At 44.7% G+C, this 18,702-nt stretch overlaps 1 protein-coding gene across 4 annotated transcripts in view; it reads left to right on the top strand.

The window, feature by feature from the left end:
- Window positions 1-3,517: 3,517 nt before the first annotated feature.
- Window positions 3,518-18,702, top strand: part of PARP11 (poly(ADP-ribose) polymerase family member 11) — a 33,115-nt gene continuing 17,930 nt past the window's right edge. For 2 of the 4 annotated variants that reach the window (XM_043439969.1, XM_043439968.1), the window contains exons 1-2: window positions 3,518-3,729; window positions 17,317-17,515. In XM_043439969.1, the coding sequence (XP_043295904.1) occupies window positions 17,321-17,515 (195 nt within the window). In that variant the 5' untranslated portion in view covers window positions 3,518-3,729; window positions 17,317-17,320. The other 2 variants (XM_043439970.1, XM_043439971.1) reach the window with 2 other exon arrangements.

Genomic DNA, 18,702 nt, shown 5'->3' with positions numbered 1-18,702 from the left:
TTGGGACACAGCAGTATATTTTAAGAACATATCCATCTGAGGTTGGACGGCATCACTGACTCGATGGACATGAGTTTGAGTGAGCTCCAGGAGTTGGTGATGGACAGAGAGGCCTGGTGTGCTGCAGTCCATGGGGTCACAAAGAGTCGGACATAACCGAGTGACTAAACTGAACTAAACCTGAGATCTATGCATCTGACTCTCTGGTCGCTAGGACAGGCAACCCCAAGTTTCCATAGAAATGAAGTACAGCTCAAACCCCACAAAAGGCCCTAACCTTTCCAGGTAAACTTTCATTGTGAAAATCCACTCTATCTTCAAGGAAGCGCTAGTTGCTAAATTATTTACTACTGCTCACTTTGCAAAACTTGTTAAAGACAATCACCGTAAACCACCAGTAACAATTTCATAATTATGAATTTTATTCCTAAACAGAAGATGAAAAAATTGAACCCAGCAGTTTATTCAAAGAATAATGAATATATGACTAAGCAAAGTTTATTTCAAGAAGGTAAGGATGGGTTGAACATTAGAAAATCTGTTGATTCTTGTGTTACGACTTCCCTGGTGACTCAGAGAGCAAAGAATCTGTGCCTGCAATGCAGGAGATCCAGATTTGATCCCTGGGTTGGGAAGAGCCGCTGGAGAAGAAAATGGCAACCTCTCCAGTATTCTTGCTGGGAAAAGTCCCAGGACGGAGGAGCCTGGGGGCTACAGCCCATGGGGTCGCAAAGAGTCAGACGGGAGTGAGTGACTAAGCACATTCATACTTGTGTTGAAGAAAATTTGAAAACTGTGGGAATTGTGAGTTAAGTTTTGTTTGGGGAAAAATAAGGACTACATCCTTTTGGATGGCTCTGAGAAACTGCCCCGAGAAGGCAAGAGGAGGAGTCAGAATATATAGGAGCTTTGCAACAAAGGGCAGGTAGTTGGAACCTGGGAACTGGGTTCCAACTGGTTCTGGGAACACTAAAAGATTACTGTTAATGAAAGAAACCAGATATGTCAAGTTAAGGAATTTAGCACTTTTCTTTGTATGAGAAGATGCAAGAGTCTGGATGCACTGAAATCATTCCTTTGATCTGCATCTCAGCTTTCCCGGGCCAGTCTCCTCTATTTTCACATCCTGAGTTCCCTCAGGGCTCATCAGCTCGCCTCCAGGGTGACTGCAATTGTTGGTGACTGTGACATCCTTTGTTAACTGATACGGCAGGACATATTCCATTTCTCACTAGTGTAGTTCATTATATTCATGAGTCAGAATAAAAAAGGAGCACAGTGATAAGACAGTTGATAAATTTAATATCTTTCCCAATTAAACGCTTATAGTAAATAAGTAAATAAGAAGGATGATGTGTGTGTGCTCAGTCGTGTCCAACTCTTTATGACTCTCTGGACTATAGCCGGTCCTCCTCTCTGTCCATGGGATTTTTCAGGCAAGACTATTGGAATGGGTTGCCATTTTCTCCTCCAGGGGATCTTTCGCACCCAGGGATCAAACCCACATCTTTTGTGTCTTCTGCATTAGCAGGGAGATTCTTTACCCCTAAGCCATCGGGGAAGTCCTTAAAGATGATAGTGTTCTAGCACCAACTAGGGGCAAATGCTTGTCATCCTGAGTTAAAGACTGAATGCCCATTTTCTTGTCCTGTATTGATATTTTGGACAATGCAAGAGCAAGAGTGAAAACTGCATTATTTGTAGGTGATATGATTGTTAAAATAGAAATTTCAGAGACATCAGTTGATAAGTTATTAAAACTATAAGACATTTTCAGTGGGGTAGTATACAAGATAAACACACACAGCACTCCATAGCTTGTATGTACGTTACATACATTTACATTTGAAATATCCATTGTGATTAATATTTAAGTCGTTTTCAAGTTTTTACTATTACAAAAAATATAGCAATAAACATTCTTGTATAGACCATTTCTGTACATTTATTCATTTACCTCCTTGAAATCAGCTCCTAGAAATGGAATTGTTCAATAAAAGATTATGGAAATTTCATATTGCCAAACTATGGGGCAGGGACCTTTACTTAAACTTTTTTTTTCCCACTTTATTTTTTTGTCAAATGGCTAACCAATTGCCCCAGTATTACTTACTAAATAATCCATTGTTTCCCCACCACTTTATAATAGATTTATTATATGTATTGGATTGAAGGATATCTGTCATAGTAAGTGAAAAAAGTCAGACTCTAAATCTGTAGGTGTCCTTTGACAAAAAATTGCAATCGGTGGAGGTATACAAAAGCTCAGAAGTTTTTTTTTTTTTAATGTGGACCATTTTTGAAGTTTTTGCTGAATTGTTACAATAGTGCTTCTGCTGTTTACATTTTGGTTTTTTGGAGGAGTGGCTTATAGGATCTTAGCTCCCTGACAAGGGCTGGAACCAGCACCCCAAGCATTGGAAGGTGAAGCCTTAACCACTTGACTGCCAAGGAAGTCCTTCAGAAGGATCTGAAATTGTTTCCTTTTTGTTTCCTATGGGCAGATAGTACTTCTTTGCCTAGAAAATTCTTCCCCTCTTGCAGCTTGTTTTACCTAGTAACTTCAATAGAAGGGCATACTTGAAGTCTTAGCTCAAATTTCTTGGCGGGTGTGGGGTAGGTGGGCTTGCCATAGGGGGTAGGCAGACACCCTGTCCTAGGTAAGCATCCTTTCAAAGAATCCTGTACTTGCAATACTACCTACAAGCCATCCCGCACCTTCTTACTTATCTAAATTACACCTTATTGTTTCTCTGGACCCCAAGCTCCACGAGGGCTGAATACAGGGCAGTCATTCATTCTGGAGCCTAGCACAGTGTCTGGCAAATAACCGTCACTAATTGAACACTTACTGTTTGCCAAATACCGCGCTAGGTGCCTTTAACGACCTCACTACACCCTTCGATACTATATCACCTCAGTTCTGAGCGTGAAGAAACCGAGTCTGAGCGTGAAAGCATGTCCTGTGGGCTATTAATTCCCAGGCCTGTCTACTTCTTGGTCACTGCGCGGTGATCAATAAATAGAGGAAGAACTGCCAGCGAGGCTTGAGGTTCTCTCAGAGAGCACATTACACGGTAACCGCAGTCCTGGAGGGTGCTTGGACTGCTGCTGCTGCTAAGTCGCTTCAGTCGTGTCCGACTCTGTGAGACCCCATAGACGGCAGCCCACCAGGCTCCCCCGTCCCTGGGATTCTCCAGGCAAGAACACTGGCGTGGGTTGCCATTGCCTTCTCCAACGCATGAAAGTGGAAAGTGAAAGGGAAGTCGCTCAGTCGTGTCCGACTCTTAGCGACCCCATGGACTGCAGCATACTAGGCTCCTCCATCCATTGAATTTGCCAGGCAATGGTACTGAAATGGGTTGCCATTGTCTCCTCGGTGCTTCGACGGAGAACCCTTTATGAGCCCCAGGACCACTCAGACCCTCGCGGGCCCCGCCCACCCAGCGCTGAGGCCGGAAGGGAGCGTCAGGGGCGGGGCGGGCTTCCGGGGCCGGGGCGGGGCGGGGCCGGCGTTGGTTGGCCGGCTGCAGCCGGAAGTCGGAAGGTTTGGGGTCCGAAGACGCCGGCTTGTGACAGGGGAGAAGGAGGCCTACGAGAGGGTTGCCTCTCCGTCCCTTGGCTCCCGGGGACCCTCGGGAAAAACCCAGTGCCCCGACCCTGCGGCCGGCCCCTTCCCCTAGGCTCTCTCCGCTCGATTTCGCCACCGCTATGTGGGAAGCGAATCCGGTGAGTAGCCGGGTGGGATGGGGCGGACCGATGGGCGGGGTTGACGGGAGAGGGCGGGCGGAGTTCCCGGGAACTGCGCCCCACCCCCCTCCCCGCACCCCTCCTGGCCCTGCCGGCCGGCTGTTGAGTTCCGGGAACACTGAGGCCGCGACTTCGGCGGCTCCAGCAGCGCCTTGCGAACAGTGGAGAAGGCTCGGTGGGTCCCCAGCGCCGGGCAGGCTGGCTGTCCTGTCCCACTGATTTGGACTCGCTGTGGTTTCTCTGCCCCCCGTCTCTCCACACCGTCGTTTTAAACTGTGTTTTGCTGTCTGGCTGGCGTTTCCTGGGCCTCGAACTTCTGAGTCTTCGTTAGGCTCAGGTGTACTTGCTAGCCCCCACCTCACCCCTATCCAAAGCGAAGGGGATTTCCCCCGGGCTCGCCCCTGAATGGGCCTAAGGGGAACTGCCTGGGCTCCTTTTCCTTTTCTGATGGACAGCCTGCGAAAACTGGGGTGGGAGGAGTGGAGGGGCGAGCGTGTGTTCTTAGATTTTTTTTTCCTCCCCCGGGTGGACAGAAGTGATGACCTGGAGCGTTTCCGCTGCAAGTCGTTCTCCCTCCAGTATTTGCATTGTGTCTGCATATATTTTTGTTTATTTTGCTTTTGTACCTTCAAAGAGAGGAGTCCGTTTCCTAGGAGTATTCCTATTAGTCTCTTGTTAGAGGCGAAGTCGCCTGGCAACACAAATAGACGCTGTTTACACCTTTGAGTTAACTGGAAAATGGCAGAATCATGTATCAGAATCATGCATATATTTGGCCAAAATATGTGCAGCTACCCCGTCTGCTGAGAGAAATTGCTGAATCTCCTTTAATAACCCCGTTTCCATATTTGAAGTAACTCCTTTTCTGTCATCAGTACTTCATCTTCCCCATCCCTGGAATATATTTTCAGGTAAATAAGGGAGTTATCAGTAAATTCCCATCTTGTTTTTCCCCAGTGGAAACTAGTCTGTTGCTCTGGATTTTTTTGCTGCATGTTGTGGTTCCATCCCAGACCTTCGTGTAATGATGGTCATCATTTAAGACCTTTTTTTTTTTTTTTTGGCTCAAACATAGAATTCTCTAATATAAGGCCACATCAGAGGAAAGTAATTGCCGGGTTTTGATTTTAGCAAAAATAATTGCAGATTGTGAGAATGTATTCTGCTTATATATTCACTTTCGCTGTCATCAGTCAGTTTCATATATTATTATATGTGTGTTTGTGTGTATATTCATTTTTTATTGGCTGTCCTCTTCCTGGTTTCTCCATAACACATCTTTACTCATCTAAGTACATGTCTTGCTCAAAGTCACATGTCTTAAATCCTTCAGCATGTTGTAAGCTCCACAGGGGCAGAGATTTTTCTCTGTTTTGTGTCCTGTGGCGTCCACAGACTAGGGAAGAGAGCCTGGCATATAGTAGGTGCTCAGTAAATGCCCGTTGACTTCACAAAGGCCATTGTATCGACACTGGGAAGACTCCTTTGCTCTATTTTTTTTCTCCTCCATCACATACATATCAGGATTCACTGTTAGGTCACTGGTGTGTTTGTGAGGATTATAGAGGCACTAGTGGATATCTCCTCTATTTAGTTTGTTATGGCATTATCTCACTTCTTTGGAAGGAATACTTGGTTTTCTCTGAAATCACTCTAGTGATTTTGCTTGATTTCAGTAGAGCAGCCTGACTTTTGTTAATCGTGATGAACTTTCCACCTACAAACCCACATTCTTCTGACCCTTGTCATGCCACTCTAATATGTGTTAATTCTCCTGTGTTTTCTTACTGATACTGTTTTTATTCCTCTGAGCATGTGAATGCTGTCAATAAGGATAGTTTGTGAAGTGAAAGTCGCTCAGTCATGTCCAGCTCTTTGCGACCCCATGGACTATAGTCCATGGAATTCTCCAGGCCAGAATACTGGAGTGGGTAGCTTTTCCCTTCTCCAGGGGATCTTCCCAAGCCAGGGATCAAATCCAGGTCTGTTTTGTATAAATACAGTCATCATCCTGCATTTGGGTTTCCTCTGGTAATGTGTTTGTTTCTTATAATAGAAGAAGCATCTGGATAGTCTGTCCAGCTGTGCTCCTGGAATAAAAATTAATTTTAATATTTCTCTAAACCAAATTTGGAAGATGAAAAAAAAATGCATCCTAAAGATAAATACAGATGACTCTTGTATTGCCCGCCAGTGTAAATTACTGTTTACCATTTCTTTCCATTAAACAGTATAATAAATTCTACTTTGTGGAGGAAGGCATAGTGAACTGCTTTAATTGAAGATGTCTGCTAGTTTCTCCCTGTATTGTTTTGGTAGTATCCATGACGCTGATACGCCACCTGTAATCTGCAAATCTCTGGCAGATACACCTCTTGTGTGATACTGTATTCTCCTCACAAGTGTTTTGGGGAGATACTGCACTGACTCTGGCTGTGGTAATACTAGAAGCAGCCACCCCCTTCCACCTGAAAAGTACCCCAGACATGTTTGGAGTGTGGAAAATCACCACGAACTTGCAGCATTTCCTTGGGTGGGGGGAAACCCCATACAAGAAAACCAAGGAGCTATAAATAAACTTTATCTCAGCACACAGTTTTATTTTCCTTTTTCAAGACAGTCATGAGGTTGGTGGTGATTCTGTTCAAGTCTTTTACCGGCCAGGCACCGACCGAGGCAGATCCGGTTGACAGGCGGCAGGCTGTCAGTTCCAGTGGGGGTTCCTGGCAGTTCTCCACCCACTGGGGGAGGCAGCCCTTGGCCAGTGTGCCCCAGTTTAGGAAAATGACAGGATCTGTAGAAAGGACTTGGAAGGGGCGCCATCCCTGCCTTGACTCTGCATACCCTGAGCTTGCCCTGCCTTTTGCTCTCTCTGCCATTGTCTTACCCCTCTTTGCTGAAAATAAAGTGTCAACGTTACATGGGAGGGAGTTCCAGCTTTTCTCTGATGACAGAAAGTGAAAAGTGACAAACGTCTCTTAAGATAACAAATCATCTTGCAGTAATAGGCCTTCATAAAGAGTGATATACTCTTGCAAAATTCCTTTTCCCTTGTTAGCTCAGATGGTGAGAACAGTCTAGTGACATAGCAGAGGGAGGAGGAAATGACTTTCCCAAGATCAGGCAGGTGGGGAAGCCACAGAACTGTTAGCACCCGTGTCCTCGCTGCCTCCGTCCTGCCGCTTGGCGGGAGCCGTGATAACGTTTGTAAGTCAGTGCAGCGCTCCACCTGCCAAGCCTCCTTTTCCTCTGTTGTTTTATCGTCACAGCTGAGCTGCTTCCAGACTTCTCTCCTTTCTCTGTCCAGCGTCTTGAGAGAATAGTCTTAAGCTTTTTGACATTCTTACTCAAACCTCGGCTCCCCCAGCCCTGCCTCTGCCCCAGCACGTGACTTGCTGGGAGGTCACCGAGAACTTTGAGTCACCGTGCACAGCGGCCACCGGCACACCTGACTCTTCTGTCTTTCTGCAACACTAATGCCACTGGAAGTATTTCTCACAACTTCCTCTCTTTTTTTTTGAATTTTCTGGGACTGTACTTCTTTGGATTTCTTTTCCTTCCTGTGATTTGTCCTTGAATCCTGATCTTGGCTTAGCTGCACTGCCTTCTTCTGCCCCGAAATGTGCCACCTTCCCCTTGTTCTTGTCTCGGCGTGTCTTTCTGAGCTCCCAGGCTTCAGGTATCACTCTGATGGCCACTCCTGCCCAATGTACGCCGTTAGACCTGACCCCCTCTCTGAACTGGCTGATGGACAGAGCTACCGGTTGTCTGTCCAAGAGTTCACAGGTAGTATGTCTAAACCCAGCTCCCTGAGCTGTCGAGTCATGATTTCACTCCATCAACAAGCACGAGATGAATGCCTGTTTACTCCAGACTAGGAAGGGACCAGTGCAAACCTGACCACGTCAGAGCCTGTCCTCAAGGGCTGGAGGTATAGTTTGAATGGGGCCAGTGTTGCCAGAGGGTGTCTGGGGGACTGGGTAGGTTTAGTGAAGTAACTTACAGTTTGAGCTAGGTGTCTGAGTCACAAGATGTGGTCTCATGGGAAGGACAAAGGAAGCAAAGTAGCTGAATCCCGCAAAAGCAAGAGAGAATGAGCCATACAGCTTCAGTGGAGGAGTGACATGGAAGAAGAGCATGGCTGGTGGGCCAAGTCTCTGTGAGGACATCGCGAGAGAATGAGTGTGGAGGGCTGTAGCGGGTGGCAGCTGACATCTGTGGCTCTGCGTGTGTGGAGTAGGCAGTCTTTTATAGATGTACCCTCGGGCTGGAGGGGGGATGGAGGTAGGGTGGGTTCCTCTCAGGGAAAGTTTTAGACAGTGTATGTCTATGCAGACATGTTCTCAAGATGAGCATCCACTCAGGATTTGATAACTGACAGCTGCTTCCAGCCTTCTCTCCTTTCTCTGTCAAGCGTCTTGAGAGAATAATCTTACACTTTTTGTCATTCTTACTCAAACTTCAGCTCCCCCAGCCCTGTCTCTGTCCCAGCACCTGACTTGCTGGGAGGTCACCGAGAACTTTGGCATTGTCCTGGCATTCTTTATAATTGTTCGGGCAGTGGGTTTAGCTGAGCTTAGAGAGGCATGTGATGTGTGTGGTGTTTGGTGGCTGGGGGCAACACTGAATAGTTTATGGGTCCTCCGATACCTCTGTGAGGTGGGGACTTGTAAATTACTGTCCTCTTGCTTAATGATGAGACAAAGGCTCAACCTTGGATGCACTTTCTGAATAAGGGCAGCCCAGTTTTCAACACAGAACTTTCTGGCCCCAGAATAAATGCTCTTCCCATTCCAACTTAGGATGTAGGATTTAGAGTGAGTAGGAAAGACCCTCTGGGGAGAGAGTTGCAGGGAATCGGAGGTAAAGGAAGGGCTCCTGAGCTGCAGAAAATGTTTGTGATGACAGCTCTGGGGATTCAGGACTTCTCTGGTGATGCCACCCACAAGCAGGAGGAGAGAGACAATGCAGCCTTCCTGGGACTGGCATGGTGGGCACCGCACAGGGCTTGGGGTGAGTCTGATGGTTTGGTGTCAGGGCAGAACACAGTCGGGGGCAAAGCTGGGGTGGTGTTCGTGGTTGAGGCCTGAAGGGGTGGTGTGGGGCGGTTCACCGAGGGAGCCCCACCTGGCCTGGTGCTCACGCAGGGTGCTGAGGCCCTTGGCACGTGCAGCTTCCCCCTCCAGAGTTAGACTTGCTTTGGAAATAAGGTCTGAGGGCAGTCACTCATTTATTTAGCACTTACTATAAGCCAGTCAGTTCTCAGGCCCAGAGTTCACGGTGGTGAGCAACCCAACAGGCTCAGTCCTTGTGGGTTTGCGGTCTGTGCAGTGAGGCAGACATTACATCGATAACTGCACCGTAGCATTCAACTCCAACCATAGTAGAAGCTCTGAAAGAAAAAGCACAGTGGAATGTGTAACAGGAGGAGCTAGTGCTGGACTCGGAGAGTCAGTCACGCCACCCAGTGAGAGCTCCTTCTGCAGAGATCTGAGGGACTGAGCAAGGGTTAGCCAGGTACAGCCAGCATGGGAGGGGAGGAGGGCTGTTCAGACAGCAGAAATGCCCCGAGGCAGGAAGGAGCTTGAGAGAGAAATGGTCTGTGGCTGGAATGCCGGGAACCAGGAGTCAGGGCCTGTAGGTAGTCAGGAACAGGCCACGTGTGGATTTGTGGCACCTGTTTAAGATGTGATCTTTACCCTTGGAGGCGGGGTTTTACAAAGATCATTCTGGCTGCTGTGGGGAAAATGAGCTCTGTGTTAGAGAGTGTGCGAGGCAGAGTGATGGGCTGCCAAAGATTTCCACATCCTGGTCACCAGAAAGTGTGGTTCTTGTCAGGTCACAGAGCAAAGGGGAGTTAAGATTACCGGTCAGCTGACTAATAATGGGAAGTGTATCTTGAATTGTCCAGGTGTACCCAGTGTCGTCATCACTGGGGTGCTTAAAAGCAGAAGACGGAGATAGGAGTGAGTCAGAGGGAACGTGAGGCTGGAGGAAGAATCACAGATGTGCATCGTCGCTGACTGGAGATGGACTAAGGGAGCCATAAAGCAAGCAGTGCAAGTGGCTTTTAGAAGCTGGAAAAGCCAAGGAAATTGAGCCCCGCGACAGCCTCCAGACGGGAAGCGAGCCCACCTTCATTTTAGCCTATGAGTCCCACATCAGACTGCAGCAGACCTGTGAGATGAGAAAGTGTGTTCTTTTAAGCCACTGAGTTGGTTGTTTGTTCTGGCAGCGACTGGAACTTACACAGATGGACATCTGAAGGACCGTGGGGAGGCTCTTAGGGAGCTATAGTGTTGTCCAGGGTTGAGGAGAGCAGGGTGGGTCAACCCAGTTGCCGAATTGACACACTTACAATATCAGATAACTAGGATTCAACCAGCCAGGATGTTTGGAAGACGGGAGCAAGTGGATTCTTGGACTGCTCTGGAAAGTATCTGTCCCTGTTCTCTTGTAACACTGGTTGTGTTTTTTATATATTCACAATACTAAGGTCAGTCTTACTCTCCGATGAGTCGGGATTCTTGGAAGAAATCAGAGCCTAGCAATTGAGCCATTTCCAGCATAGTTTGGTGACTTTGTGAAATCTGGTATTATATTCTCAGCGTTAAAATTTGGGGTGAAAAAAGGTTTAGGGATATTTTGGCCTTGTAATAGTAGGTTGTTGTTATTTATGATGCTGACTATGTTTCAGCATCCACTTCCATAGGCCTCTGGAAATCAAGCATGACCATAGGTTTTATCCGTATCACAAAGAAATGTTTTTAATCTCATCCCACTTTTCAGCAACTCTTGTCAGCACTTTTGTCCTTGGCAGCCAGTAAATCAGGTGGGAAGGGGAATCTTAGAGACATTGCCATTTCTTCCTTCAGCATCTGAGAGCACGTGCTCTGAGGTGTCAGGATTTGCTAGTATTTGGTTTTCACTGTTTCTTTCCACACCCAATTACAATTGGGAGGCGCATCACTGCCTTCTGACTGTCCCAGATGTTTAAGAATCATTTAGGAGCCCAGCAGCACATTTCCTTGCTGTTTGTATAGCTTGAGCTTTTAGTTGTGAATGGATTGCACCTTTTCCAGCCCACGTCACAGCCCACAAAAGTATCATTGCCTGAATGAAAGCCAGCTTCCCTTGTACCATGAGTTCCTACCAGTAAACAGAACAGAAGGCTGTCGAGTTTGCCTACCCTGTTACATACTACATATACTACAAGAATGGATTTGTATTTTCTCTCTAGTAGTCTGTTCAATTTTAAAACTAAATACATGTTGAAACACTCAAGTGATAACAATCGCTCTGCTGTATCATGTGCCGTTGATAAGATGTGACTTCCAACAGAGTACTTTAATAAAGAAATTTTGTCAGTAGCTTTTTTTTTTTTTTTGGTCACAGCAATTAAATTGGGCATTAAATTTGGATTGACAGGTTCTCCGCAACATCAAGACTTTTACCCGTTTTAGCTGTTGGGTGATTCCTTTTTAGCCTGGGCTTCCTCTGTATCCTTATCAACAAAGCAGATTGATTTGGGCTCTGTTTGAAAATTGTGTGGAAGTTTATTTGTTTTTACACCATTATATTTGCTGAAAACCAGCTTATATGAACTGATTAACACAGACCGAACATAGACGTTATGGTAAGAAAATAAAGGATTTTTGTGAAAATCATTATTAATCTTAAATTTCAACTTTGCAAACTGCCTGTGAACAAATTTCTCCCTTTTCCTTTTTTCTCTGAAAATGCCTTTGAACTACTTCCTAATTCTTAAGGACTGTGTTTTAAAGATGCTAAGGAAGACAAAAGGGACTAGGACCGAGCACTAGGAACCTGTGAAGTTATAGGATGAATAGATGTAAAGTTGCAAACAGTTGAGAATCATGGCCAGAAATCTGAGATTATTTGGAGAGTGTGATTCAATGAAAACTGAGAAAAAAGTAGTTTAGATTAATGGTTAAAATGTTACTGAGAGGTTAAATAAGATAAGGTCTGATAAAAGTGCAAGCTCATTGGAGGTCCTGGCAAGTGCCTGTGTGTGCGCGTGTCTTGTCTGTGACAGTGGTAGGAGATACTGGGCCAGAAGCTAGAAACCCAAGTTAGAGTAGATTTCAGCGTGCCTGGAAAGTGAGACAATAGACATAGTGTGTGTAGACACACAAAGTTATAGGTAATAAGCCACCAAAGGAGATGAGGTGGAATCCCCAAAGTACTCAGCCGAAAAGAAGATTTAAAAAAAAAGATGAAAAGGGGACAAAGAACAGTGGACAAATAAAAAGCAAATAGCAAGATGATAAACCTAAGCATTCAGTAATAATAAATAATGCTCCAAACATCCCAGTTAGAAGGCAGATTGTCAGATTGGATTAAAAAGCAAAACCGAACTGTAAATTGTCTACAGGAAACACATTGAAAATGAAGGCACAAGTAGGATAAAACTAAATGGAAAGAGATATACAGTGCTAACTCTAGTTGAGAGAAAGAGTGGTATATTAATATTATGGTAGGTTTCAGTGATAATGGTATTATTAGTTATAAAGAATGCCGTATCCTAATTATAAAGAAATCAGTTAATCAGTAACAACCTTAAACATTTATACACCCAATAATAAAGTATCAAGATAGATGAAACAAAACTAATCAAACTGTAAAGAGAAATAGACAAATCCCATTTTAGTTGGAGATTTTAATACTCCTGCCTCAATAATTGATGAAATAAGTAGTTAGGAATGAGCAAGGGTATAGAAGACTTGAACAACATTATCAACATCAGCTTCAGCTAATCAATATTTATAGACCTTTAATTACATCAAACAACTGCTGAATACACATTTCTTTTTTAACCACACAGAGAATATTTAGCAAGATAGATCATATCTCTGGGCCATGAAAGGAGTCTAAATACATTTAAAAGAATTTGGATCATAGGTATGCTGTCTGAGTGAAATGGAATTAAATTAGAATTCAGTAAACAAAAGATCTGTAAAATCCTTAAGTATTGGTAAGTAAATAGTAACCTCACAAAACCTATTAAAGAAATAAGGGAAAATAGAATATGAAAACCTATCAAATTTGTGGTATGCTGCTAAGCAGTACTTAGAGGGAAATTTATAGCTATACTGATGCTTATATAAAAAAAAAAAAAGTCACAAATCAGTGACCACAGCTTCCTCCTTAAGAAATGAGAAAAAGAACAGCAAATTAAACTAAAGCAGGAACAAAGAGATAAAGTTTAGAGTGAAAATGATGAAAATGAAACAACAGAGAAAATGAAACCAGAAGAAAAAATAGTAATAGGGAATACAAATTACCAATATTGAGAATGAGAGAGATAGTATCACTCCATATTCTACAAACGTGGAAGGAGAGTAAGGGGATGTTACAAACAACTGAATGTCAATTAGTGTGGTGACTAAGATAAAATTGACATGTTCTCTCTAAGACACAGATCACCAAAGCACCCTCAAGAAATAAATCACAACAAATAGCCCAATATTTACTAAAGAATTTAAATTTGTAGGAAAAAACCTACCCACAAAGAAAACTGCAGGTGCAGTTGCTTGCCAGTGATTTTTATGAACATTTAAGGAAGAAATAATACCAATTGTGCACAGACTTTCAGAAAATCAAAGTTAAGGTAATACTTCACCACTCATTCTATGAAACTCATCATGCCAATACCAAAACCAGTCAAAGACGGTGTAAGACAACTACAGATCAACATCCCTCATGAACGTAGACGCAAACATTCTCAAGTAAATTTTAGCAATCAGACCTAATAACATATAAGGTTAATGCATCATTACCAAATGGTGTTTATCCCCCAGATTCAAGGTTTGTTTAATATTTGAATAGCAATCAGTATGTGTTAGTCACTCAGTCATGTCTGACTCTTTGCGACCCCATGGACTGTGGCCCACCATGCACCTCTGTGCGTGGGATTCTTAAGGCCGAATATTGGAGTGGGTAGCCATTCTCTTCAGGGGATCTTCCTGACCCTGGGATCAAACCCAGGTCTCCTGCATTGCAGGCAGATTCTTTACCATCTGAGCCATCAGGGAAGCCCAGCAGTCAGTATAACTTATCTGCAAACACACTAAAATGAAAAACCATATGATTATTTCAATGCATGCAGAAAACACATTTGACAAAATCCAGTATCTATTCCTGATACAAGCTCTGATCTGCCTAGGACCAGAAGAAAACATGCTCAGCCTGAGAAGGGGTGTACAGAAAAGGTTAACTGAACAGGCCTGGGCTTCTCAAACTCTGCACATTCTCAGGAAAAAGCCTGTTTTCATGACTGTCCTTTGCTGAACTCCAAAGAACTGAACTCTTGGAATTGGTTATTGAATGAGTATAATTGCATGCTCGTGATCTTCAGCCATGCTTTCTCAGTGTCCAGATAGTTTACACTAGCAGTGTGATTCATGGTGAGTTCTAACCTTCTAGTGGTCTGGAACTTTGGCAGCTGAGGTCACCCACACAGGTGCTATATGCTTGCATGACCAATACTCAGTAGAACCTCTGGACACCTAGGCTCAGGTGAATGTCCTTGGTGGGCAGCACTTTGTTGCCAACATAGTTTCTGGGAGAAATAAGTGTCCTGTGTGACTCCAGTGGGAAGGGACACTTGAAAGCTTGAATATGATTCCTCTGGACCTCACCCCGTCCACTTTCCCCATGGTGTTTATTTCACTCTGTATATTTTTACAGTAATAAACTAGCCATGAATCGACCAACTCTGAGTCCTGTGAATTCTTCTCTCATGAGCCTGAGGTTGATGACCTTGGGGAGCCCTGACACAAGGGACAGCTATGAAATACCTGTATCTAATATCAAACTTAGTAGTCAAAGACTGAATGCTTCCCCACTAAGATCAGGAATGAGGAAGTGATGCTTGTTGTTTATGCACCTTTATCCTGGAGATTATAACCAGTGCAATAAGGCAAGAAAAAGAGAGCACAGGAAAGAAAGAACAGGCATCTGTATGCTAGAAGAAAGAAGGAAAGCTGTCTGTATGATGCCTATATAGAAAATGTGATGAAATGTCCAGAAGTCTTCTAGAACTAATAAGTGAATTTACTAAGGTTGCCAAATACAGAAACCATATCCCAAAATCAATGTATCTCTACATACTAGCAACATTCAATCAGAAATTGAAATTCCAAATGCAGTTCCATTTATAGTGGTATCAAAAATATGACATACCTAGTAATGAATCTTGCAGAAATGATGTGTGGGATCTGTACACCAAAAACTATAAAACATTATTGAAAACAGTTAAAGAACAGGTAAATAAGTCAAGAGACATACCTCATTCACAGGTTGGAATACTAAATATTGTTGAGATGCCCGTTCTTCCGGGTAGCTCACTCACTATTCAATTCCAATCAAACATGAACGGACCTAGACCTGCCAAAGCAGTTCTGAGAAAGAAGAGCAAATTTGGAAGGCTAACACTACCTGATTAAAAGATTCAGTATGAAACTGGCCTTCCTAAGTGGCACTAGTGGTAAAGAATCTGCCTGCTAATGCAGGAGATGCCAGAGACGTGGGTTCGATCCCTGGATCGGGAAGATCCCCTGGAGGAGGAAATTGCAACCCACTGCAGTATTCTTGCCTGGAGAATCCCATGGATAAAGGAGCCTGGCGGGCTACAGTTCAGAGAGTTGGAAATGACTGAGCAAGCAACATGACATGAAATGGCACTCAAAACCGTGTATTCAAAATAGAAAAAATGTTTATTAGACTAGAAGGTCTAGAAGTAGGCCCACAAACATATGAACAACTGATTTCTTAATAAAAGTGAAGTGAAGTCACTCAGTTGTGTCCCACTCTTTGTGACCCCATGGACTGTAGCCTACCAGGCTTCTCCATCCATGGGATTTTCCAGACAAGGGTACTGGAGTGGGTTGCTATTTCCTTCTCCAGTCTTAATAAAAGACTCGGCGGAAAAGGACGGTTCACTCGGTGTTTTGTTAAAAGAAATGTTTAAGCCCCTTGTGCCAATGAGGTTCCCCCCATGCTGATGGATTGGTGTGCGGCCTTGGAGATGTGACATCTGCCCCAGGACCTGCTCTGACCGCTCCTGGGTGGGTACAGCCTAGAGCTTGTGCACAGCCTTCCCACTCCCACTGTTGATTACAGGTGGGCTCTTGTTGGCTTTCCCTGGTTCTCTACATTGCTTTTTGACTAGTCTGCTATTCTGCTTATATCAGAACTTCTCCTTAATTTCACGAAAAGATTGCTATTTTTTTTTCCCCAATAATGCTCTTAAGCATGAGGTTCTGTACTGTCTGTTCATGTAGAGCCAGCCCCCTCAGGCAGATACATGGATCTCTGCACCCTAAGCGGGGGTGTACGTTTCCTCCCGCAAATAGAACCCCGGTGTCACTGCACCTGGAGCTGGAGATGGGAGCCCATTCTTCCCAGAGTGCCACCTTTCTCTGAGTGGGCACTAGGCGAGAGGGGAGATGACAGCCCCTGGTCTTCTTGACTTACACCTCCTGCCATGAAACCTCTACCCTGGGAGCAAACTAGGTGGAAGCCGTCAGGGCCCCGTATTCACAGCTGGCTGGGTGTGGACAGGAGCTTCCACCACATGAGTGGGGACTGGGTAGAGGAAAGGAGATGAGTCCTTGGTGTTGCCTGCCCGAAGTAGGCCTTGTGCACGTGGGGGCAGGCAGCCCCTTCCAGGGTGTCAGCCCCAGACTAGCAGCTGGAGAGAGAGGAGGCCCCTGTCTTTTTGTCTGCAGCACAGAGCAGGGGGAGCCGGCCTAATGGAGCAGACCTCAGCTCAAAGGCCAGACCCTCCCTTGCCTGCTCTGAGATTTAGTAGATGTTCTTGAGCAAATACTTCTTTTGCTGTATGCTCTTAGGACAATTTCCAGAGACTTTGAATGTTGTTGTTCTTTTAAATAACGTCCACCAGTTAAAATGCAGTTTTGTCATTCCAGAAGTTCCACCCTGTTTCGAAGCTTTTAATATCCAATTTTGGACCTTCTTGCTATAAGAAGGGGGGCTTCCCTGATGGCTCAGATGGTAAAGAGTCTGCCTGCAATGCAGGAGACCCAGGTTCGATCCCTGGGTTGGGAAGATTCCTTGGAGCCGGAAGTGGCAACCCACTCTAGTATTCTTACCTGGATAATCCCATGGACAGAGGAGGCTGCAGTCCATGGGGTCGCAAAGAGTGGGATACAACTGAGCAGCCAACACTTCACACTTTGACACATATAAGAAACAAGGAGGTTTTCATTACCAAATACTATTTCCTCAAGGTGTTATGTTTATACTAACCAAATGAATGATATTTATTTTAATAAACTCATCAGAGGGTTTTAGCCATCTGGAAGGTTATTTTTCTCCCACAGGCCAGGATTTTGACTTTAAACTTATCTTCTACCTGGCCTTTCAATTTAATGATCCAAACTGATTGCTCCCAGGCCCCATAAATATTCCCCTTGGAATAGCTAGCGCTGTAGACAGGCTCCGCCAGCATACACATTGCACTTGAAAACTTACAAAACGTTTTTTTTCCACTTTACATTAACCTTTTTTTTTTCTCCTCAGCCTGATGTGCAGGAAGTATCGTTGTCTGCCAGTTAACCAGAAGATCAAGCAGAGTATGGCACCCTGGCTGACTGAACCCATCTCACTGACATTTATTGACTGCCTCCCCCCTGGTGGACAGCTTGCACACGCTGCTTTCATTGCCTATAAATGTATTATAACCTCGATACATTACTTCCATGGTTACAGTGTTCTAAAGGTATTCACTGAAGCTTGACTTAACTCTTTGAGACTTATTATATAGACTAGTCATTCCTTTGGAGGGTGAACTTGTTGAAAACCATACAGGTTTAGTCTTATGAACTGAGTCTGTAGAAAGAAAGTCATAGCATCTGTGAAGCAAAGCGGTCACATTCACCTTTTGCCCCAGAGGAGAGAAGAAACAGGGGGCTGCCATCTTAGGGAAGAACCGACGCGCCGGAGGCCTCGGGTGTTTCTAGAATCTTCTTTAAACTGCCAGCTGTGTGATTCTAGACAATGTAATTATCTTTTCTCTATTTCTTTTCCCCTGCTAACATTAATTGGAGAATAATGACTTCTCTTGTGCCTTGGGTTGTGGAGGAAAAAATGAGTGTAAATTGGCGAGGAATTGTATCAAATCTGAAGCGCTCTAGGGCAGTAGTACTGGCCTGTGGCCCTCACTTTACAGGGATGGTGGACAATCTGTCCTGGGCGCCCCCTCTCCGGCCTGCTGGCACAGCTGCCTATGACAGGACGCTTGGAGAGGACTTTGGGGGGCTCGCCCCCGGGAACCTGGCTCACAGTGTGTTCCTGGGTTAGTGTGCCCCAGTGCAGCACGCCGGTTGCTTGTATGCTGTGTCCAGGGGGTTTTCTATTTCCCATCCCCCTTCTCCTAGATGGAACTCATAAGCCAAATATTTATCTGAACTATTTCCTTGAAATTCATCCTTCCCAATTTTTCAAGTTATTTTCGGAAGAAAAACTAAATTTAGGTCACTCTTGCTTTCTGTGTCTCTCACGGTAAAATGGGCAAATTAGGTGAACAGTAAGTAATAAAGAAGGAAGAGTAGGCACTGTGAATAACTTACACTACTGATCTTAAAATTTAAATCACTGCCTTTATTACTGGGTTAAAATATATAAGGTTAAATGCGTGTGCATGTCTGCTCAGTTGCTAAATCACATCTGACTCTGCAACCTCATGGACTGCAGCCTGCCAGGCTCCTCTGTCCATGGGATTTTCCGGGCAAGAACACTGGAGTGGGTTGCCATTTCTTCCTCCAGGGAATCTTCCCGACCCAGGGTTCAAGCCCGTGTCTCCTGGGTTGGCAGGCGGATTCTTCACCTGCTGTGCCACCAGCAGAGCCTAAATCTACAGCTCTTGCTCCGAGGGTGTTCTGGTTTTCATTTCATAGCAGCCAATCC

This window comes from Cervus canadensis, chromosome 21 (genome assembly GCF_019320065.1).
Source record: "Cervus canadensis isolate Bull #8, Minnesota chromosome 21, ASM1932006v1, whole genome shotgun sequence".
Lineage (NCBI taxonomy): Eukaryota > Metazoa > Chordata > Mammalia > Artiodactyla > Cervidae > Cervus > Cervus canadensis.
This window is presented reverse-complemented; position numbering and strand designations above follow the sequence as displayed.